Here is a 26,333-nt window from a genome sequence, read left to right on the forward strand (position 1 = left end):
TTAGACACTACCACAAATGAAAGAATCAAATTCATATTTCCACTCTTGCTATTAATGGAATCATATAAGCAACAATTTTTTTCCTTTTCACAAATGCCATTGTAAGGATATTTTAAAATAAATAAAATCAATTTTTTTTTCTTTTATTTTAAAAACTTTGCGGAAAAACTATCCTTACAGTGCAAAAGCACATGAAAAACTTTGTTGTTATCTATTCCTAAGCAATATATCATAACTCCTAAGCAACAACTCAAAATTCTGATCACAGAACCATGCGATCGAGATCCATCTTCGCGATCAGAATCAGCATATACTTCCTTTAAGTTTCTTCACTTTTCTTTGATTCTTAAAACATCAACATGTGACCCAGTCACATCATGTAACAAGAATCTCAGAATAGAAACTTAACAGAGTTAGATAGTGGACTTTACCTGAAGTAGAGTCAATCTTCTTGACTTGATCAACCTTATGATCTTTCAGGTAAATAGGTTGCTTCGCAATCAATGCCCCTTCCTTTGGCAAGAGAAACATAGGGACTCTTTGGGAATGGTACATGGGACTATCGCATACTTAGCCTTTCTCTTTACTATTTGGTCAACCTAGTTGACTATGGTCAATCCCTTTCCTTGGGAAGAGAAGGCTTTTCTAGATATCCAATGTTACCATTGCCAATGTCCATGGTAGTTTGGGAAGTTGATCTACTAATCAAATTTGCTCTCCCAGTGCTCCAAATTATTGTTGATTCAGCAGCACCAAGCAAATAGATAAGATCATTAAGGGTCATGTCATAGTCTGTTTCATAGTAGTCCCAAAGGAATTCACTATGTGACTTAGAAAGTGATTGAACCACCAACTTTCTCAAGAGTTTGACACCCAACTCTCCCGGCTTATCAATATATGACTTCATCTCCAAGATGCGATCACACATAAACCTTGCTTGCCAATAGGGCTTGAGTGACCTTGAACTTGTGGGTTAGGGAGAATAATTGGAGGAGGTGGAGGAAGTGAAGTTCTAAGAGATTTGGGAGGATCATAGATGTCTGAACCAGACATCTTTTTGGGAGATATTCAAGATAGTTGATCTAAATTCCTTAATATAACACCCAATATGAATTATTAAGGCTAGGACCCAGCAAACTATTTTATAACTTGGAAGAGGGATGCCGTAATCCAAGCTATAAAATATTTGAAGGTAGGTGAATGACGATTCACCAATTTCCACCAAGATAAACGAAATGTATTATTAGGTTTTAATTGGTTTTGAAACTCCTAGATTCTTTTGAGATTCATTGAACTTTTCAAAGGCATGTTTCAATCTCGAGTGTGCCCTTCAGGTTTTGTGACTGGGATGCCGAGGATCACAAAACAAGGTATGAATAACCATGCAAATATACTTGGTACCCTTAATATTTACCCCTCAATCGATGTGTCGGTTAACCACACACGCTCCACCGATACTATGATAAACATTAAGTTACCCTTTGCCTACCTTGTTAAATCAAGCTAGTGTGCCGGTTAACCACACACGCTCCACTAACTGACTTAAGCAAAGTGCAAAGTGTAATTTCATGGGTTAGCACCAAATTCACATTTTCCTAAGTAACTAAGATTGGGTATTAATAAGAGTTTAGTTACTTAGTATTTATCATTAATACTTTTAATGAAAGGAGAATTATAGTCCCTGTCCTACCCATTCGGCTAACGACCCTCCACCGGTCAAGAAAGCGGTGGGTGAGAGTGGACACCCATTAAACTGCCATTTTATAGGCAGTAACCTTATACCCCCCTTATAGACCGGCTTCGTGAATGAGGCCTACTAATGGTAAGATAACTTTACTCTTATACACATATATAAATATTATTAACTTATAATATTATAAAGTATAAGGGTTGAATTTTAATTTTTTAAAATTCTAAGGGCTTAACTTGGAATTAAAGTATTCATAAGTGAAAACTTTACAAATTCCAAAAATTGAGGGCAAGTTTTTGAAATTATTCAAAAACTTTTCATTTCATAACTTATGAGTTTAATGGTTCATTAAAATGAAGACTCTTCATTTTTTATGTAACCTCTTATTCTTTAATAACACTTTTAAAGAAGTGACTCTTAAACATCCATAACTTGAGGACAAGTTATGGAGTCATAATACTATTTAATGAAAAAGACTCTTCATTTTTTTATGTAACCTATGACACTTTTATGAGTTTTAAGATTCATAAATGTGACCTTTTATGTAACTTGAGGACAAGTTACAAAAACACATTTTATGAACTGCCTCTAGATTAATTAGGATTGAAAACAACTAAAACACAAATTTTTTTTTCCATTAATCTAAACTAACTCATAAATCAAGGAAACATAAAACTTTTGGTAATCCATAACTTATGGAGTTAAATGCTTGTTTTATGATGAAACTTTTCATGTTCCATAACTTAAGAATAAGTTATGGAATTCTTTAAAACATTAACACCAAATTTTGTAACTCCATAAAAGTTTGAATCAATTTTTTTTAAAACCTTTTCATATCCATAACTTATGGAGGTTTCAAAACACTTAATATCACAACTTTAAAAAAACTTTTGAGCTCCAAAATTTTATGACAAAATTTGTAACTCCTTAAAACATTTAGATCAAACTTTTAAAACTAATAAAATAATCATATCATTTTATCTTTTACTAAATTTGACCTAATTCAACTCATATAGCAAATGATTCAAATTTTACAAATAATTAGTTTTTTACAAAACAAGTAATTATCTTAAAATTTGACAAACTTCATGTTTTTTTTTTGTTTTTTTTTCAACTTTGAAAATCAAACATTTGCATGAATATAACGGAAAACAACCCATGGCTCTGATACCACTGTTGGGTTTTCAGCATTCTAACACTCCTAAGTGTACATGCAACCCTAAATACCTTGGATCTATGTTTTCTCTATTATACATGCAAATATGAATATTCCAAGGTATTACCCTATCTAGCATACTTAGGTAATATAACAAGTTAGAATACATACCTTTTAATGAAGCTTGAAGTCTTGAACTTTAAGAGCTTAGCCCCAATAGTATGGAAGCCTCAAGTGGAATCACAAATCACCAAAACACCTTGGAAAACCTTTAGAGAATATGGATACTTGGCTCACACTTATGAAATCGGTTATTGCCCTCTTTAGTGTATCCATACTAGCCACTTGCCTAATTTCATGAACCATAAGACCCTTTATATAGTGTGGAGGATTAGGGTTAAACCCTAATACCCATGACCTTTCATTTCCTAGGATCCATGGGTTAAAGCTCCATGGACTATCCATGAAGACTTAGCCCAACCTAAATGAACTTGGCCCACTACATATATATATATATATATATATATATATATATATATATATATATATATATATATATATAAGAGTCCATAGTTAATTAGTTCCTTTTGATCACTTAATTAATTATAAATTAATTCTTGATCAATACTAATTAAATAATATGATTATATATTAATATATTAGAACTTATAATATATTAATATAAATCATAAATATACTATTCTCAAAAGACTATCCATATAAATTGTGTCGGTGAAGTGCAACCCAAATGGACCATGCCGGGTCGGGTCAAGTACATACCAAATATAGTTATGGACTTAGACATTAATCCAACATGCTTTCAGTAGTACGGGCCCATACTACCTTCCACACCTATCCATATTTGTCTCAAGTATCACCACAACACCCTAACAATAAACATAAACATAGAGAGCTCTCAACCCTCACCCCTAGAGGAATGCCAAATATCTCATAACTGGTCTACTGGTCCCACACAACCCACCCATCCATGAAACTTCCACCAACCCTGTAGCACTAGTGTATGCTAGACATACATAACGATGGACCCTATAGACTTTCGAATATCCAATCTTACCCTAAGCCCCAATCAATAAGAACAGAACATAAGGCCAAATCAAACATTCTTGGGCTATAAGATCTTAGTTATGTACAACCGTGATGCATACACTAAACAACTACTGTAATGATGTCAATCTCATATAAGCAAACCCTAGGCTAGTAGGCATCATGTAATCAGGCAATTCTATCATGCAATTCCTGAAGATCCCTAGCCTAGTACTAGCATGTTGTTCTAACATATCACATAATCAAATAACTGTATGGTATTTTGGGGTCTACTTACTGGCTCTGGCTGATCATACACCCTGCATCCTCCTTTACTTATTTTGAAAACCATTTAAAAAAATCATTTTAAAATCCTTTCCTTGATTTGAGACTGGATTCACACGAGTGTTCCTCCAATTCACTCAAACCAAGCCTCTGATACCAAACTTGTAACACCCGTAAAATTCAAGCCAATTTAAAACTTTTTAAAACATTTAAAACCATTAAATTATTACAATTTGTTTTCAAAATACTTTAAGCATCAAAGTATCCCCAGAATCAGTCATGAAAATATGAGGAGGTGCATGATCACGCCTTCCCCTTCCCGCGATCATCAGAAATACCTGAAATAAAATCAACAATTGTAAGCCCGAAGCTTAGTGAGTTTCCCCAAAATACCAACGTCATACAAATATAACCATATCATATAACAAATACATAACAACATGCATAATGAGCCTTCAGCCTGACTAGACCGCCTCGCAGGGCCTACAGCCTATCTGGGCCGCTCCTGAGCCTTCGGCGTGACTGGACCGCCTCGCAGGGCCTACAGCCTATCTCGACCGCTCACCGGGTATGTTGGCCTACAGCACGAAGCAGGACCGCCTCAACCCAACCCCCAATCAAACAAACATGTACACATAAATATCATACGCTAGCTCATATCATATAACAGTCAAACCGATCTAACAGATCACTAATCATTACAACATCCCACTAACTGGGATACAGACCTAACTGGTCACTAACATAACATCATCCTATAACCAGGACAATCATGTGCACATAGATATCATATAACACTAGCATGTATATATATCTAACAGTCAAACCGATCTAACAGATCACAAAGCATAACAACAATCCATAACCACGATATCGACCTAACATGTCACTAACATATTATCATCCTATATACCAGGATACCGACCCAACCAGGTCACTAAAGCATAGCATATCACCATCCTAACTACCAGGATGTAAATTAGTAAGCATAACATGCAATAATCCGATTACAATCCATAAAGGGTCGGCCTTGGAGCCTTAGACCTTGTTGATATAGTGAGGATAAGTCACCTGGCACTGCTGAAGTCCCGCCGATAAAACTCCAGCTGCTGGTTGACAGATTCCCGAACTGTCAACATCAAACAACACCCAATTAATAATTGGGTTCCAAGCCCAAAGTCCAACTCACACACTAAAGGCTCAATAGTCAAGTAATGGGCCAAAGCCCAACATATGGCCCAATTTTCCAAATTGGGCCCAGACCTCTAGATGGTCATAATTAAAGGCCCAACTACTTAGTCCAGCCCAAACATTTGGCATTTCCAATGGCCCAATATCATATAATCATCAAGGCCCAAACTATGGCCCATCTACGGCCCAATTTTCCAAATTGGGCCCACACCCTCATATGGGCCTTACCCTAAGCCCATCAACATATTCTAGTCCTTATGATTATTCTTGGATGGCCCATTAATAATCCAATTACCAAAGCCCAATAGAAAGGCCCAAATAAAGGCCCAAGTGAAATTAGGGTTTCATATAAAGTGACAATTAGGGTTAAGTGTTTCTCACTTAACCCATTAAGGACTTAATCCATTAAGTCCCTTACTTTACTAAATAAGTCATATGTTGTGATTGGGCTTAATACACGATTCCATTCCAATGGCCCAAATGTGGGTCTCGATAAGTCCAAGCCCAAAATCCCAAAATTAGGGTTTTCACATGACATGATGATTAGGGTTAAGTGTTTCTTACTTAACCCATTAAGGTCTTAATCCATTGAGGACTTAATCCATTAAGTCCATTATTTCCTTAAGTTAGTTTGCCAATGATTATTATTTAATATTTCAAGTTTATTAAATAATTCCCGCGTGTGTGTCCCGATCAATTTCCACAAGTTAGGGTTTTATGCCCTTAGGGTTTTTCCAACCCAATACTAGTTCATTAGTCCATTGGTTGGGCTTTTAGGTCACATTGGGCCTTATTGGCCCATTAGCGTTCCATTGGGCCCACTAGGATTTCTTTGGGCCCATTAGGGTTTCATTGGTCCCACATTGTCCAAACATCCCCCAAACGAGGTCCTGCAACTTGCGACCTCGACGGAGGTGGTTGCGGCTTGAACGGAAAAAGGGAAGTGGCACCGGAGATCGGAGGAGAGGAAGGTGGCGGCTGGATGGAGGTAGAGGGGTGACGACTGCATCATAACCCGTTTAGGGTTAGGGTTTGAGTAGGTAGCGGGTTTTATATCCCGACTCCCTTATAACATTTTCCCATAACGACGGAAATAGCCCCTCCATCATATTTTCCCTTCAATTTAGATCCAATTGTTACCAAATGGCCCTTCCTATACAAAACCCTTTTCAAGTTAGGTCCAGAACTTACCATTTAGTCCCTACCCCCAAGAATCTTTTCAATATAAGTCCAAATGATACCAAAACACCCCTGAGTTCTAGAATCCTTTGCAAAATAAATCCCGAGATTACACTTTTAACCTAAGGAAGTTCAAATCTTACCATTTGACTTCCCGAAACCAATCCCAGCTAATTATTATTCGATTTTGGGCTATAATAATATAATAGAGTAATAAAATTACTTCTCCGGGTCCCGGGTTTATTATTTTAATTATTCCGTTTAAACGGGATGTTACATCAAGGACTAAAGAATGAGTTTTGAAGAAAACTCTGTGCCACGATGTGGTGCAAGGATGCCCACGACGTGGCCATGTCGGAAAGGAACATGCATTTTATGGAACCACCACGGCATGGCATAAGGCCACCACGACGTGATAGTTGTTCAGGCCCAAGCGCACGTATTTTTTGTAGGCTTTCTCCCATATTTAAGAATCTTAACCCCCATTCTAGGTCATCTTCTTCAGCCTCCATCCATTCATTTCAAAATCCTAGCCTCTCTTCCTTGGAAATGAACTTCGTGACTTGATCTTCAGGTTAATATCTTCTTTTGGTGAAACTTGAAGAAGAAAAAATTTCATCTTGGTGCAAGGAAGCAAGGAGCAAGCTTGGATAAAACATCTTCTTCACATTTCTGAGTTATTGGAGGTATAAAGTTCATGTCTTGACCTTTGTGTTTCTTGTTTGATGTTTGAGCCTATTTTTTGATGTTTTGGGTCCCATTCTTGGATGCTCTTGGAGGTTGAGGAGCTCCAGAGCTTGATATGGTCTTCTCATGGTCATGAACTTCTGAGTTAGTGAGAAAAAGGTCTTAGGTTGAGTGTTCTTGATCCCATGTTTGGGTTTTGGTAATATTAAGTGCTTATAGTACTTAAGGCTCATGATTTTACCTTTGGATGAGGTCCTAATGGATAAAGTTGGAAACTTTATCCATTAAGTCATTGAGAAGGAGTAGATATGATGTTTTGGATTTAGATCTGTAAGGATTAAGTGCTTAGTGAAGAAATGACACTTAAGTCAGTTCCTACGGTGCGGCGAAGGTGACTACGGCGTGACGGAGTTTACAACCTCGATTGTTTTGTCCTGGAATGGCCACGGTGTGGCCAAGGAAGGCCATGATGTGGCAATAGTATGCATATTGACTGTTTGACTATTGATTATTGACTTTTTGACCAGTTTGACTTTTGGTCAAACTTGAGTACAATTGAGTGTTTGTCTAAGGATTGATTTCGGTTGGTCTGGGAACAGGAAGTCTGTGACATCCCCATTTTCACGGCCAGAAAAGACAGATTTTGTTTATGCTTTATAAAAATTAGAGTACTTCTTTTGATAAAAATGTTGCGGAATTTGTTCCCAGTAAAACATGATAAATACATTATCAAAGCATTTCCGAAGAAATGTATTTTTATTTCTTTTTAAAACATTTGGGATGTCATCGTCAATACAGAAACATAAGCATAAACAGAACTTACATTCATTATCACTAGTGATCTACACCTCTTTTAATCTCTCAGTGTAATGTAACTTCATATCGACACCTGTGATAGAAATAAGCTGGAGTGGGTCAGGTTGGGAAACCTGGTGAGTACATAGGGTTTTCAACCCACAATAATATAATTATTATGTTTAAACATCAAACAATCAACCCAATTACCCATCCCCATTATCTTCTTTACTCTTAAGGATCTACCCTAAGAATCAACTATTCCTCGTTCATTCATTCCTAAGGATCATCCTAAGGAATCAGCACGAAGTCCATCGTCACCGGGATTTAGGCACTAAGTCTGCATAGTCGCAAGGATTTATACAACAGGCACTAAGTCCGCATAGTCGCCAGGGTTTAGGCACTAAGTCTGCATAGTCGCCAGGGTTTATACAACAGGCACTATGTCCGCATAGTCGCTAGGGTTTTGGCACTAAGTCTGCATAGTCGCCAGGGTTTATACAACAGACACTAAGTTCGCATAGTCGCCAGGGTTTTGGCACCAAGTCTGCATGATCGCCAAGGTTTAGGCACCAAGTCTGCATGATCGCCAGGGTTTAGAGTACACCGGGTGAACACATCGTTCACAACACCTACAAGTTGCGAGCCTGCTAGTGTTCCACTGGACTGTCTAGAATAGTCTGTGGTTGTCATCAATACTCTGCTAGATGACGGGGCCATCATTTGGGAAAGGCTTCTCACATCGTCCACCTCTCACACTCACCTCGTGGTCTATAACACCTCTCAACTCATCATCCAACTCATATTCCATCTATTACATCTACCCATGTTTACCCAACATATTATCGTAGATATATATATACAGTTTAAATCATTTAAAACATGTATAAAATCGTTCATCCAGCATAGACAGCAAGTACTTAGATAATATGCACACATGGCACGTAGTTTATATAAAATACTTCATATCCATGTGTAAGATGAAAGTAACTATGCACTCACTTGATAAGGTGGTGACTCGGTACTCGGACAGCGCTTAGTTTACTTTAAAATAATTCCCTTCGACGAAACCTAGTATTATTACCACTAGATTTTAGTCTAATATTTACCGTGACTAATTATTAGTCTTATTATTATTATTATTATATAAACGTTTAAACAATACTTTCCAACCACTATGTACAGACAGGGGCCAGACATAAAACACTGGAGGGCAGGACCATTTTGGCATATAGCACTTCTGAAATCCAACAACCCTATGCGGCCCTTTAAACCAGATTCTCAGTACCGCGAGTAGTTAAAAAGATATTATAACGACACTTATATAAGTCATAATAATAGCTCAAATATTTATTATAAGTTCATAATAACAATACTAATTTTAAATATAAGCTATATTAAAATAGGTAAGCATAACTTACTTACAAGGGGGTTTTAGCTAGGAGTCGGGCTCTGCAGGGGCAGAACTTCGTCGCTGAATCTTTCTATGAAAGATTCGTGCAGCCCTCCATAATTACTTAATGACCTTATAGTTATATAAACGACTAAACACTCCTTCATAATACTATTTTAAATAGATTTAACGATATTTGTACTAAACTAATGTCGAAAGTACTCAACACTAGTCTTATAATAATCGCATGGTCGATACCTTTCTAATGATATATACATTTGTATATATATGTGTACGTATATATGATTTATACTTTATTTTAATACGTAAATATGTTATTATAATTTGTAACTCGTTCATACGAACTCCATTTTTGACGTTCTTTATATCCACGCGTTGGTATTTACGAGTACTACAACTTTCATTTAGACGCCGTCAGCTAATTCTCATTCTATCTCAGATTTACAAAACTGTATCGAATTTATCGCGCTTGAAGAGTAGGGACCAAGTTTCGTCCATATCTTTAACATACGAGCTCTAGTCTCGACATTCTTTATATCCACACGTAGGTAAAAACAAGATCTAAAACTTTCATTTAGACTCTGTCGGATAATTCTCGACCGATCTTAAATTTAACAATAAGAGGAGATTATATTGTTAAATGTCCGCGTAAAATTCATAACTTCTACATACGGACTCCGTTTTCGTCTGTATTTTTACCGTTGAGTTCCTATTAATGCGATCTTCAACTCTCATTTAGGTCGCGTAGGCCAAAAACCGCTCAAACTAAAATTCGAGTTTCGGGTCGTGCACTACTATGCCAAATCTTAGAAAATTCATAACTTCCTCATATGATGTCAGATTTGGGCGTTCTTTTTTTGTATGTTCTCGGTTTAACATATACTACAAATTTTGTTTAGATCACTAAGGCTAAAAAGTCTTCTACCGTAAATTCACTATTTACGTCTCCCGGTGACGTGCCGGTTTTGCCGTAAAACTTCGACGAGCCATAACTTCTTCGTTATAACTCGGATTTCAGCGTTCTTTATATGTACGGAACCCTTGTAACATATAATACAACTTGTTTAAGATTAATCCTTCTAAATAATCTTCCAACAAAAACTCATTTTTGATGCTCATCGTCTCTAAATTGACTAGCCCGGATCTGCGGGCGTTACAAAGTCCTTGCAACATCGTAATATCCTAAGCGCATTATCTACTTGGGGTACATAAGATGGTATAGACAAGCTTACAAAAGACGATATAACTAAGCTTGTTAAAAACTTGGTTGATAATGCAAGGCTAGAGAAACAAGGCCAAAAAGAAGTGTACACCCAGGAGGATAGAACATGGGGAGCCACCAATGTCAGGAAATGTCTCTGTAAGGTTACAGATGGGCATTCACATAAGCTGTGAAAGTTTTATGTTCCTCGGGGGTTGCTCCATACGGGGATGATACATGAAGTCATTGGAGGATAAGCATCCACACAAGCCACCACCATCCATTTCGACTACCATATATGCAGAACTTTCCCTTGTAGTGGATATTGATATTGTCCTTGGAGGAATTAAATCATTCCCTAAAGGAACCTCGTGTGGCAGAGATGGGTTGAGAGCTCAACATATTTTGGATGCTCTTTGTGGAGAATGTTCAGCTATAGCCAAAGACCTCCTACATGCTATTACATATGTGGTTAGTCTATGGATAGGGGAAGATGCCCTTCGAGTTTGGCAGAATTTGTCGCCTCTGCTCCTCTTACGCCGCTCTTAAAATTTGACAATGGAATACAACCTATTGTAGTGGGCACTATATGGAGACGTTTGGTTTCCAAGTTGGCTATGAAAGGTGTTGGTAAAGAAATGGCCAAGTATCTCAATGATTTTTAGTTTGGGGTCGGGATGTCGGGTGGTACTGAGGCCATATTACATAGCGCCAACAGGGTGTTGAGTGAGCGCCACGATGACGGGTCTCTTACCATGCTTACCGTGGACTTCTATAATGCCTATAACATTGTCGACAGATCCGTATTACCTCATGAGGTCAGATGGAGGTGCCCTTCTATATCCTTGTGTGTAGAATTCCTATATGGTCAAGCAGCAAGGTTGTATCTAGGAGACACACATATTTGTCCACTACTAGGGTTTAACAAGGAGAACCCTTTGGACCACTTCTCTTTATCCTTATGTTACACCCGCTCTTGCATAATATTAGAGACAACTGCAAGCTTGTTCTCCATGCATGGTACCTTAATGATGGCCACTTATTGGAGATTCGGAGGTGGTGGCCAAAGCGTTGGATATCATTAAGGTGATTGGCCCAAAATTGGGCCTTCAGTTGAATATCAAGAAAACCAAGCTCTTTTGGCCCTCTTGTGATGGTAGGAAGTTGTGTGAAGGTATATTCCCGTTGGTATCGGGAGGCCACCATTGGGGTGAAATTTCTTGAGAGAGTGGTTAGTAGAGATACTAATTTCATTAGCAAATTAGCCATAAAGAGTGCCGAAAACGTTGTGAATTTGATGCGCCTTCTTCTACAATTGCCTGACCCCTACAGTGAGATCTTTCTGCTTCGGTCTTGTATGGGTATTGCTAAACATTTCTTTGGGCTAAGGACGTGCCAACCGATGCACATGGAAGAGGTGGTGTTGTTCTTCGACAATAGGTTACACGGGGCTATTAAGGACATTGTGGTTTGTGGTGGCCCTTTCTTTGGTGACATATATTGGTGACTTGCTTTCCTACCTAGTAGGTTTGGTGTTTGGGTTTATACTCTGCAGTAAAGGCTAACTCATATGATTTGTTTGCCTCAAGGGCCTAATCTTGGGTATTACAAGACTACATCTTACAGGATAGATATATGTTATGGATTCTGATTATGCTTGTGCCTTGGCTTCTCTTTGTAGCAAGCTTCCAGAAATTAGCCTTAGCAGTTTTACTACTAAGGACACCACCCCTAAAATCCCATAATACACTGGCAATTCCTTTTATTAAAATTGTCCAAGATATGGAAGTGAATCTCCACATGACGGCTCAACAGAAAGCAGTTTTCTAGTGTTTATGAGCACCACATTCTCAAGATTTTTTTCTAGCTATCCCTATAGATGGGCTTGGCCAACATATGCCTCCTATGGAGTATCATACTATCCTTAAATATCGACTCATGATCCCAATATTAACAACTGAGAAGATATGTCCAGTGTGCCATAAGGCATGTTTTGAGTCTTTTGGAGAGCATGCAGTTCATTGTAAAGAACTCCCGGGGTTCAAACACAAACATAATATGGTTAGGGATGTTTTGTTTGACATATTTAAGCATGCCGGGGTTTCCGCCAAGAAAGAGGCTCTTGTGTATTTCTTGACTAACCCGACAGAATGTAGGTCAATCCTTAGACCAGCCGACCTTCTAATTATTGGATGGGTTGGAGGGAAACACACATGTGTGGACCTTACAGGGGTATCCCCTCTCGCGGGCTTGAAGGTTGGGGCTTTCACAGCAGGAGAGGCTACTTTAAAAGCTGTTATAGGCAAGGTCACCACACATGAGAAATCGTACATACAAAATCAACACGTGTTCATACCATTTACATTTGATACGTTGCTTTCCTCGTGTCGGATGCGGTGGAGTTTCTTAATAGAGTACAATGAATCATTCATAGCAATGTTATATCTCCTAGATCTATGGATGTAGTTTTCAAAAGAGTTGGATTTACCATATAAAAAGGCTTAGCGGCACAGCTTGTTGCCCGCTTGCCATCCCACTCGTTGTACGATGATAACTAAGTTTTATTATATAAATGAAATTAAGAAAATTAGGTTAGAATTACTTATTCTAAGCTTAAATTATATTTTTTTTGGAACGAAGAGCAAAATTATATTAGCAAAAAGAAACTAGGCTTCAACAAGGAGCTCAACAAACATATGAAATGGGAGACATACATCAATCAAACCAATCAATCTTATTCAATATGCATCTATGTTTAATCTAATTAAAAATGAAAATGCTAATGTCGTCCGCCATAAGCATAATCGCTCGTCTATTGTTCTGAAAAGCAATCGCATTTCGTTCTTTCCATATCTTCCATAAGGTGGAGTACTCAAGTGACAACTTCAAATTTGCCAATTCTTGTTGCCATCCTTCAGGCTCAATATATCAATTAAGTCGTTGCATGATGTGGGTTGATGTTGAAGAACCTAATACTATCCCACTTTCCACTTCAATAGTTCCATAGTTCCGAAGCCATAAAACATGAAAAGAAAGTGTAATTTAGGTTTTTGTTAGACTTCAGACAAAAAGGACATTGACATGAAAAAATTGCAATCCACCGTTTAAATAAATCAGGATAAATAAGAATTATGTCTTGTATCAATCGCCATACAAAGCAATTTATCTTGAGATTTATATTTTTCTGGAATCGACAAATGATTTATTAAAGAAAAACCCACACTAGCAAGAAGCTAGAGAAGGGAATAGAAACATTACATTAGTTTAACAACAAATGAAGGGAAAAACACACCACTCAACCCATTTATAATTATGTTTCTTTATCATGTGTTTGATCCATGTAAACACCATTGATTGTATGTTATTCGCAACCTTCAATGGAGATACGAATATCTTTTTAAATATCCTTTCATTTCTTGCTTTCCATATCCACATAGTACCATAACAAATGCTAAGAAATACGTTCCTCTTTTTTGGGCTATTACCCCCAAGAAGCAGCATATGCTACTATCTTAATTATGGAAGTGAACTGAGGTCGAAGTATATTACACCAATGGAAGTTTTAGTTCCACACCAATCCAGAAAAGAACAACCATATATGATGTGATCAGCCTCTTCAACACCAACTTTATAATAGCTACATGTATCCGATTTAATAAGAATACCTCTTCATTTAAGAGAAGTCGCTGAAGGTATATGGCTAATGCTAGCTCTCCAAACAAAGAAAGTTGCCTTGATGGGGATTTCTGTAAGCCAACCAATTGAGCAACCGCCATAAAGAGAAGGTAGTTATTATTATTATTATTATTATTATTATTATTATTATTATTATTTGTGTCTAACAACATCCAGCGAAAATATCCCATTAGAGGATAAACTGGATGTCCGAGAAGTGGGGGACGTCGTGGGTTGAAACGTCCCAATAATAGAGAAGATCAAATACGTCTTTTATATTTGATCATCATAGGAAGGTGTAGTCTTCCAATCCCTGGAGGGGCCACCAATTTGCACTCTATCAGCCACCAAGCACTTCTTAAATCTTTCAAGTTTTTATAGATTAAGGAAGTAATCTTTAAAGGTGTCATGTCCCATCCAGTTATCTCGCCAAAATAATTTATTATTATTTATTACCATCATTAACTTGTTTCCTAATTACAGTCCCGATAGCGACTCTCAACTTCAATAGATCCTCTTTGATTCCAATTATATCGTTCCACACTGCAGTAACCGTTTTTTTAGACAAGCAATTGTTCAGTTTTGATTTAACTTTAAATCTCCACCACCATTTAACTATGAGGAATACTTTAGTGCTCGGATAGGACCAACCCCAATATCACCGATTTCTTTTGGAGCAATAACATGTTCCCAAGCTACCCAATTAATCTTACTTTTATTCTCACTTCCGCCCCAAAGGAATTGCCTTCGAATTCTTTCAAGAACATTTATAACACCAATTGGAGCCACAAATAGGGATGGAAAATAGGAAGGAAGATTACCCAACACCGCCTTTACTAGTGTAAGTCGGCCACCAAATAAGAGGGTCTTAGATTTCCATAAAGAGAGCTTGGAATGAAACCTATCAATAATCGGTATCCAATTCTTCATTAGATTCATGTTGGCTCCTACAGGAACACGCTTATAAGTAAATTGAAGGGATGTCGACTCACACCCAAGAGGAGAGGCCTAACGATTTACTTCCTACATTGCAGCCCCAACACCAAAACTTTGGATTTATTAAAATTAACCATAATCGCAGAGGCAATGTGGAAACAACAAAGAATACGAGCAAGGTTTTAATGTTATTTTTGGACCACTCGCCAATGAATAGAGCATAGTTAACCTAGAATAGCAGAGACATGTTAATATCACCCCGAGGAATTTTCAAGCCCTTAAATACACCTTTCTCGCACGCCGTCTTCATTGCAATATTGAGACCTTCCATAACAATTATAAAAAAGAAAGGTGAAAGAGGATCACCTTGTCTCACCCCCTTAGAAATAGGAAACTCGTCGGTCGATGAGCCGTTAACAAGAACCAATTCCCTTGGAATATTTGAGGCACCCTTTTATCCACTTCCTCCATTTCGTCCCATATCCCATTTAAGTAAGAGTGGAGGCAAGGTACTTCCAGTTTATAGAATCTAATGTTTTATCAAAATCGACTTTGAATAATAATACTTTCTGCTTTTCTTTTTTCGCCCATGAGAATATTTCGTCCAGTATGAATGTCCCGTATAGAATATTCCTTCCCTCTATAAAAGCACACTGTACCTCGTCAATATTGTGCCTAATAATCAATTGCAGTCTGGAGGCAAGAAGCTTAGCAATTATTTTATGCATGCACCCAATCAAACCGAGTTTACGATAATCGCTAAGCTTGATATTTATTTAATTTACCCAACAAAGACTATTAACATTGCCTCCACCTGGATTATCAATGAGATTTTTTCAAAACCGATAATTGACTGGATTGTTCCCCTTCTTAAATTTCTTGACCACTCTTAATTCCACCTTGAGCCAATTTGGCTCCTGTATTTACTTTATCCATGACTAAGCACTTCTTGTTCATCTCCAAAGCATAAAGATTTTGACACAACTCCTTTAAAATGAATCCACCATACCAAGCATGATTACAAAAAACAAAAACAAAAAAAAAAAGAAATTTTCCGCCATACCCACAACCCTTTTGAAAAAATCAAAAAGCAAAATATCCCTGTCACCCAAATCCATATCAATTTGAGAAATACATAACCATACACCTTTTATTGTTTTTTTAGTCACCGGTTTCCTATAAATTAATTTTACGTAATGAATGGATTTTGTACAAGAAAACAAGAATGAATTATGCCCATTTTTAACCACCACCAACATTTGGCAAGAAAGGCCATATTTATCGAATCTAAACACCCAACATCAAGACCTAATTTATTATTTAGTTTTATAACCTCCTCACATGCAACCAAATTTATCTTCTTCTTTAGGGCCGATCGAGACGGTGGACAACCCGGGCGACCGTCCAAGGCCCACGACTCCAGGGGGCCCAAAATTTATGGGCTATGTAGTTTATATATATATATATATATATATATATATATATATATATATATATATATATATATATATATATATATATATATATATATATATATATATATTATTACCTAAATGATTTTTAGGGCCTAAAGTTGGTTGAAACTCAAATTAGCTCAAAAGATAAACAACTTAGTTTGCTTGTTAGTGCTAATTGAACACGTCGATATTGAAAAGTAAATGATATATTTTTTTAATCTTTATTATATTTGTCTTTGAGGGGTCATTTTTTTCTTTTTGCCCCGGGCCCCATATATGTTTGGACCGACCCTGTTCTTCTTATACTCATCACCTCCTCACAAAAATCTCCTTCTAATAGCATTATGAATATCCGAATATTAATAACTTTTTTTGGATCCCGAGAAAGAGAAAAATAATAAAGCGGAAGGCTATTGAGATCCGAGTCAGCAAGAGCAAAATTTTGAAACACCTCCTTTAAAACAAATCTACCACAACAAGCATCCTTACAAAAAAAAATATATTGTCCCCCATACTCACAACCCTTTTGAAAAAACATCGAAATATAATTATCAACCAAATCCATATCAATTTGAGCAATACATAACCATACACCTTTTATTGTTTTTTAGTCACCGGTTTCCCATAAATTAATTTTACGTTATGAATGGATTGTATGGAAGTGAACAAGAATGAATCATGCCCATTTTTAACCGCCACCAACATTTGGCGAGCAGGGCGAGATTTATCGAATCGAAACACCCAACACAAAGACCTAATTTATCTTTTGGTTTTATAAACTCCTAACATGCAACCTAGTTTATCTTTGTAACATCCATAAAATTCAAGCCAATTTAAAACTTTTTTAAGCATTCAAAAACCATTATTTATTACACAATGTTTTCAAAATAGTTTCATATCAGAGTATCCAAGAAATCAAAATCATAAAATGTGAGGAGGTGCACGATCAAGCCTTCGCCTTCCCGCGATCATCTGAAGTACCTGAAACAAAATCAACAACTGTAAGCCCGAAGCTTAGTGAGTTCCCCTAAAATACCCGCACAACAACTAACACACATATAATAACATCATACTATGGGCCCAATCAACCATCGGGTTGGAATACCCCAAGCCCTTAACCATTGGGTTGGAATGCCAACATACTATGGGTCCAATCATCCTCGGGATGGTATACCCTCGACCCACAACCATCGGGTTGGAATGCCCACATACTATGAGTCAAATTATCATCGAGATGTAATACTCTCGACCCACAACCATCGGGTTGGAATGCCCCGGTCTGTTGGCTCTCGCACAAAGCAGCAAAGCCTCAACCACCAATAAATAATGTGCACATATATCAGATAATCACATAACAGTCTACAGACAGTCAAATCGATCTACATATCACTAAACATAGCACATCCTATCTACCATGATACCGATCTAACAGATCATAACCACATAGAAACATCCTATCTACCAGGATATCAATCTAACATATAACAACAGTAATAAAACAGGATAACAATCCAAAGGGCTGGCCTTGGTGCCTTAGACCCTTGAGTATAGTGATGAAAACTCACCTCACAAGTAGTGTTGTAGTGACAATATCCAACTCCCAATCACAACTCCGAACTCAACCGCCTGTAATCACCATGTGACTAATTCCATCAAAATCCCAAATTACCAAAATACTCCCCAGAAGTCAAAATTGGTCAACCCTGGTCAAATTCAAAGTCAACAGTGAAGGTCAATAGTCAATGTTGACCCAACTCGTTGAGTGCATTCAGCAACTCGTCGAGTTCCTTAAGAACTCAAAAAACCGCGAAAACCCGAGTCAACTTGCCGAGTTACCAAACAACTCGTCGTGCCCATGCAGTGTCTAGAAGGTTCCGAAAAATCCTAACTAACTCGTCGAGTTCCTTCGACTCTTTTCTCATTCAGACGCTTTTAAGCGAAACTAAGGCTCCAAACTGTAGGTCTAGCCTCCTAGGGTGTAGTTACCACATAAAGTTGCCAACTTTACGTGCATGCAAGGCTTCAAGAGGCTAAGACACCCAAAACTAGTCTTAGGAAGAGGTTTAGGGCATGGAGAGGGGCCAAAGCTCGATAAAGTCGAGAACTTTATGTCCATGAGGGCCTAGAGGAGTCCAGTTCTGAACTCCTTACTTCAAAACGTGCTAAATACAAGAAATGCCTCAAGAATAAGCTAGAAATGACCCTAAACTCTTAAATGGAGACATCTATCAAGAACATGATCAAGGTAATGACTTTTTACCTTCAAATGAATGCCAAAACGAAGTAGATGCTGGATCTACAAGCTCCTTCTCGTCCCCAGCTTCTCGATCTTCAAGTCTCTTCAAGAAATGTACCAAACACACACTCTTTAGCCTCACACACACTCAAAATAGAAGGCTGGCTCGATTAGGGTTTGTTTCTGGACTTGAAGGTGGTAAGGGAAGCTGGATGGAGGACTTAAGGTCCTTTAAATAGGGTGCAAACCCTAAAAATTAGGGTTTTCAAGCACAACCTCAACTCGTCGAGTTGGGTCTTACAACTCGTTGGTTAGGTCCTAATCTTCACGCGGCCTGATCAGTTTCTACACGACGAGTTGGGGCAGCCAGCTCGTCGAGTAGGTCTAAAAATATGAATATAGAGCTTTAAATTTTATACCTGGGAGTCGGGATGTTACAATCTTCTTCTTATATTCATCACCTCCCCACAAAATCCTCCTTCTAATACCATTGCGAATATTAATAACCTTTTTTTGGAGCTCGAGAAAGAGAAAAATAATAAAGCGGAAGGCTATTGAGAACCGAGTTAGCAAGAGTAAGATTTTGACATAACTCCTTCAAAAAAATCCACCAAACCAAGCATATTTACAAAAAAATTGTCCCCCCATACCCGCAACCATTTTGAATAAATCAAACATCAATATATCCTTGTCACCCAAATCCATATCAATTTGAGCAATACATAACCACACCTTTCATTGTTTTTTTTTTGCTGTCACTGATTTCCCATAAATTAATTTTGTGTTACGAATGAATTTTATACAAGAGAACAAAAATAAATCATGCCCATTTTTAACCGCCACCAACATTTGGCAAGCACGGCCGATTTGTCGAATAGAAACACCCAACACCAAGACATACTTTATCTTTTAGTTTTATAACCTCCTAACATGCAAGCCAATTTATTTTCTTCTTATATTAATCACATCCCCATAAAAACCTCCTTCTAATACTATTTCTATTATTAATAACCTTTTTTGGAGCCAAAGAAAGAGAAAAAATAAAGCGGAAAGCTATTGAGAACCGACTTAGCAAGTGTAAGATTTTGACACAACTCCTTTAAAACAAATCTACCACACCAAGCATTCTTACAAAAAAATTATCCCCCATACCCATAACCCTTTTGAAAAAATCAAACATCGAAATATCCTTGTCACCCAAATTTGGATCAATTGAGCAATACATAACAACAAACCGTTTATTGTTCTTTAGCCACCGGTTTCCCATAAATTAATTTTATGTTATGAATGGATTTTACATAAAAGAACAAGAATTATTCATGCCCATTTTTAACCAGCACCAACATTTGGCAAGCATTACCAAATTTGTCTAATCGAAACACCTAACACCAAGACCTAATTTATCCTTTAGTTTTATAATCTCCTCATATGCAACCAGTGCTGCAAAACTCGGCCGAGTCGGCCGAATACTCGGCCGATTACTCGGAATCGGCCCTCCACCGAGGCGAGTAATGTGAATTCGGCGAAAAAACTCGGATTAAGTCAAACTCGGTCAAAAATCGGTCAAAATCGGTCAAAATCGTTCAAAAATCGGTCAACATCTCTTTAACTCGGACCTACTCGGTCTTACTCGGGCCTACTCGGTCAAACTCGGCCAACTCGGTCAAAATCGGTCAAACTCGGTCAAAGGGTCAAAATTGTCATAAAAAGAGAAAAAAATCAAGAATTTCAAGATTAATATGTATAATACACTTAATGATTTATTATTTAACACACACATGTGATTATTACTATATATATATATATATATATATATATATATATATATATATATATATATATATATATTAAATTTTCAATAATTATTTATGAAGTGAGACATTTGTGTGTATTTCAGTTTTTATGTATTCACATGTATCTAATTTTGTTATATATTTCAATTAAATTATGATTTTGACATATATAATTTTTCTAAAAATATTTCTACATGAATTACCAAATCCGAGTACTCCCCGAGTACTCGCTACTCCCCAGTCGGCCGAGCAGGTACCGAGTAGCGAGTTCTACAACCTTGTATGCAACCCAATTTATCTTCTTCTTACCACTAAAACCTCATTCTAATACCATTGCAAACATTAATAACTTTTTTTTGGACCTAGAGAAAGAGAAAAATAATAAAGCGGAAGGCTATTGAGAACCAAGTTAGCAAGAGTAGGAAGACCTTAAAATTACAAAGTTTTAGCGTTCCATTTAGACAATTTAGTCTTAAATTTATCTACCATCAGAGTCAAATTCTTAGTAAGTTTCGTATTTGCCTAGCTCCAACTCGGAGGCCAAGATAAGTAAACAGAAACGAAGTAACTCACATCTAAGAATACTAGCAAGCCTCTCCACTTGCAAATTATGCACACTGACACCATATACTTTACTTATGCAAATTTACTTTCAAACATGAAGCAAGGAAAAAACAACAAAGCAAACAATTAAAATTAATAAAATTAATTTTCGACCATTCGTTAATAAAATTAAGTGACATCATCGGCATAAATGATATGAGAGTGAGATAGGCCACAAAAATAGTGAGAATCACAAGTCGACTTAATAGAAACATGTAGAATTTCTATGACAATGATAAAGAGAAATGGTGACAACATGTCACCTTGTGGAACACCTTTTTTAATGTCAAATTCCTTAGTAGGAGATTCATCGACCAAAAAGGAGGCTTTACTAGAGGAAAGACAACCTCTTATCCATGTACTCCATTTCCAACCAAATTCCATTTACTCTAATATAGTTCAAAAATTCTCAATTCAAAGAGTTAAGCCTTATAAAAGTCAACCTTAAAGATTAATTTTTTTCTTTCATTTCTTCATCCAACATACTACGGCCACCAAATTAAGTTGTTTACTCCCGACTAATAATCTTATCTACAACTTTTTTGAGGCAATTGACAAACACTTCAGAAAGCACCTAATAAAGACATCCAACAAGATTAACCGAGATATAATCTTTCAAAAATAAGTGGGTCTCTAATTTTCGGAAATCAATGATATGAGAGAGGAGTTGCATCTTCTTGCCAACATAACGGAGCACTTAAAATCTTTTATAAACATAATGACAACTATTTTTAATCAACTCCCAAAATTTGAATGTATGGATCTGGTGTCTTGTCATTCACACAATACAACTAAACATCTTTAATCTCCGATCTGTAACAGAGAAATTAAATATCTTCTTACTTTTCTTCATACATATTCTCCAACTAATCTTGACATGTGTCCCACAAGTATATTAAATTATTATTATTTTTTATTAAATATGACATATGTCATCTTTTAAGTTTGGTAGAAAGATATGTAAAAAAAACAAAATGTAAGACGATATTTAATTTTTCTTCGGAAAATGACTCCATGAGCTCAGCCCGATCGATCTTTAACATAGATTTTTTAAAATTTATTACAAATCAATCTTTAACGGAGATTCTTTAAAATTAATACCTGGGGTGGAACCTTTAAGGGGCAGAGGGGGCCATGGCCCCCCAGGTTTTCAGACTTAGAACAATGATTCCTATTTTTCTATATCCAAAAATGAGTTTTTTGGAAGAAAATATAAGAGGATAGCCAACACTACTCCAGAGGAAACCAACTTTCTAATGAAAATACAATTGTTTAAAACTTAGAAAGTAAATCAACAAAGATAATACTTCAAATCTTTAAATCGGGAGCTATCTCTATCGTAATATGAAAAACATGTAAACTCTTTAAATCCAAAAAAACCCAACAGATCCTAGCCATTTCAAAATCTACTAAACTTCTTTAAAAGCCCACTAAAAATTAAGAAAACAAATCACAAAAAAATTTAAAAATAAACTAACAAACCCTAAGACGGCGTCTCCATTCAACGCGTAGAGGTCATACCGTTCACTGTAGTCATCCATGCTCTCGAGTTTGGTCTTGACGAGCCCAACTCTCGTCATTTCGTCGTATCTGTTGTTTCGTCGTCTACAACTCTCCTTGTATGAACTCACAAGTTAGTCAAACTCTCTCACTCTCTTCTCATAATGTAAATTTACATATATATTTGAACTTCGATTAAGTTCTCTCGTTTGTTTAAAGTGTGAGCTTTGTTATTTCTGATTTGGATACCTTCTATGCTTATACAAGAAATATAATAGCTTTTTGGAAATATAAAAAGTTAATGTCAGATTGAACACAAAAAATTATGTCGGGGTGCCTAGGAAATACAAAAGGGGGTTCAGATCTTATCTCTTTAGATATAATCATAGAAAACTTTGTTTATTTATTTATATACATTTTATCAATTTATTGATTGCAGATAACAAACGTTATTATTATTTATCTTATTAATTTTTAGTTGGATGATAATTTTTTTTAATTTAAATAAGAAAGGTTGTGATAAAAAATATATTTTAATACTTGATACAAACACAAATATTAATAAATTGTAGCCTTTCTATAGAACTTTCTGTCTAAATTAGTTCTTTTTATATTTTATTAAAAGTATATTTTTCTATTTACGTAATCAATATAAATATAAACATACTATGATTTAAAGACTCTCATTTAAATACATGTATTAGAAATGAGTAACAATCATAACAAATATTTGTTTTGAAGTTCTAATTTCGGCCCCTCACTTGAAATGTTTGCGTTCTACCCATGATAATAGAAATCAATTTGGGACCGTTATACATAGGTTCATAAAACTTTGCCCGTTTGCCGAATAGAAATTCCAAGCCTCACCAATGATCATTCACCCATAAACCATCAATGTATAGTACATTTTATTTGCATTGCTTCTATTTTAACAAATTACATCATATTTTATTTTGCTGTAATCTTATCATTCAGGTGAAGAATTAGAAATGATACATGCTTGTAAAGAAATTAACAGAACCTGATCACGTAATCTGATTCTCGGCAGGTAAAAGTACTAGACAAGTCGTCAAAAGCATAGGTAAATGAAGTCGGGCAAGCCCGCTTGAAATACTGTGAGTATTTTGTTGGTTTGCATCTATTTGGATTTTGAAACTGCCCAGTACAACAAAATTCAGGCGACTGAAAGGCCGTGCATGCACTTTTACATGCCACAATCTGTCCACGATCCCCTCTAACTAGCAAATTAGGCGGACAATGTAGGTTCAAATCTGTGTCACATCTAACACTGGGGCAAAGGCCAGAGTCATCCTGTGGAATTATCGACATGGGAATGTTGTATCCGTCTAAAAGGCTCACATCATAGAAATCCACAGGGCTGTCGAGGGTGAACTCAGCTAAGGAAGCTGGGGGTTCACCGCCGGCACCATTACAGTAGATACCACTTCCACAATCACCGGTGGTGCACGTTCCCAAACCATAAACATTGAATGTGCATCCAGTTCGACCCCAAAACCTGCCGGACCATCCTTTTGGTGCTGTTAAATTCCTTGACTGTAGAGGTTTCAGCTCAAGACCACCTTCCATGAGTAGCGGTTGTCCTCCAGATGCTTGGATCCCCGGCCATATAGTCTTGTTGCATCTGTTTTGCAATGTAAAAACCATTGCATCAACACCTGCAAGAAAAATACAAAACGTTAATATCTAAAGACAGTTAAAGTGAATTAAAGATACTTTTTCTTTAGTAATTACCGCAAGAAGAAATAACTAGGAGAAAGAAATACAAAAACGCCATATGGAAGACGGAGGGAATAATGTTTACAAGTGCTAGATACATATTTATATAAGAAAATGTAGGTAAATCTATTGAGATGCCAATTTCATGGTAATAAAGATTTATTGAATTTCAGGTACACAGTTGTGCAGCACAAAGACTACCACACCGTCTTAGGGTTATATGAACAAATCAAACAATAATACTATATTAATAAAAACTTTTATATTTCCTAGTTTACAATTAGTTATCGGTTGTCATCAAACCACCACCTTCGGACCGTCGTTGGACCACCGATGGACCGCCAACAAAGTAACACATGACATTTTTCTTTTCGTATTCACAGCTTAATTGAAAAAAACATTATTGTTTCCATTTCTTGGGTAATATTTTTTAGTACATACAATTTCATTTTTGCACCCAAATATGTAAAATTTAATAAAAAAAATATAATTATGTCTTGACAAATTTAACTTTCTCTCTTCTAAATTGTAGATATCTCTAAGAATGCATCTTTTATAAGACATAATAATAGTTCAAATATCATATTCACATCTTAATAAATATATTAATTCACTAATTTACATTTTATTATTTTTATGCATACATTCATTCATATTTTAAAACAAAATTTATATAAAATACACAACATAATACAGTTCATTCTCAGTTTAATACATAAAATTCACAAATTAATACAATCTATTATATACTAATATATATATATTCTGAGATGTCAAACCCAAACTTTATAGTCACCAACTACAACATGACACCACGAACCACTCGTATCATCGTCGTAACCATTATTCCTTCAAATTTTTATCTGTATATAAGATCATTAATTCACAGCTTGAATATTATATTCACAGTTTAATAAATCATATAATTCACTAATTCTGAGTTTAGTGCAAAATAATTATAAAAACTAGTAGATTCTTACATATCTATAGAACACATAAAATAAATATATTCACAAGGAAAGCAATATAAACGTACTTACATAAATCATTCATATTTTAACACAAAATTTATTAAAATTTCACAGCTTAAAACAGTCCATTCGCAGTTTTGTACACAAAATTCACAACTTAATATAATAATTTCACTACTTAATACAAAAAAATTATACATTCACTTAAAACTTATATTTATACATTAATATATATAGGTTGGTGCTCCCTTCAAAGTTCATTTAAATAAATATACACAGTTTAATTTTTACATACTTTATTCAAAATTAGATACAATCATATTTGTGTATAATATCTTTCATATAATATTTCAGAAGCAAAAAAAAAAATCATAAAAAATTAACAACTTAATACAACTAATGCATTTCAATCGCCGTTTAATACAGTCAAATCACAACTTAATAAAGTTAATTCATAATTTAATATATTCAAAACTCATATTATCATCTTAAAACTTACATTTCAATAATTTCATTCACAGTTTAATAAAACAGTATAGGACTCTTATTCATAGTACTAACAACTTAAAAACATATTTGATTTGTTGAAGCATTTTCTTCAAACACCTTGTTTGTAACACACAAATTCATAGTTTAATAAAGCGTTTATGGACTCTTATTCACAATTTAATCAAACACATTGTATGCTCTATAAAAAAATATTCAAATCGATTTTAAAAAACTACTTAAAACTTATAAAAAATAATATATTCTCAGGTTAAAATTAATAAAAAAGTCATGTAT

The 26,333-nt window shown here is 35.9% G+C and overlaps 1 protein-coding gene across 1 annotated transcript; it reads right to left on the reverse strand.

The window, feature by feature from the left end:
• Positions 1-23,853: 23,853 nt before the first annotated feature.
• On the reverse strand, positions 23,854-24,637 carry LOC145125796 (thaumatin-like protein). The gene is made up of 2 exons (XM_079061209.1): positions 24,595-24,637; positions 23,854-24,518 (listed from the first exon to the last, which is right to left on the reverse strand). The coding sequence occupies exons 1-2, from the start codon at positions 24,635-24,637 to the stop codon at positions 23,854-23,856; spliced, it is 708 nt and encodes a 235-aa protein (XP_078917335.1).
• Positions 24,638-26,333: the final 1,696 nt, after the last annotated feature.

This window comes from Lactuca virosa, chromosome 7 (assembly GCF_052849685.1).
Source record: "Lactuca virosa cultivar CGN04683 chromosome 7, Lactuca_virosa_CGN04683_v6, whole genome shotgun sequence".
NCBI lineage: Eukaryota > Viridiplantae > Streptophyta > Magnoliopsida > Asterales > Asteraceae > Lactuca > Lactuca virosa.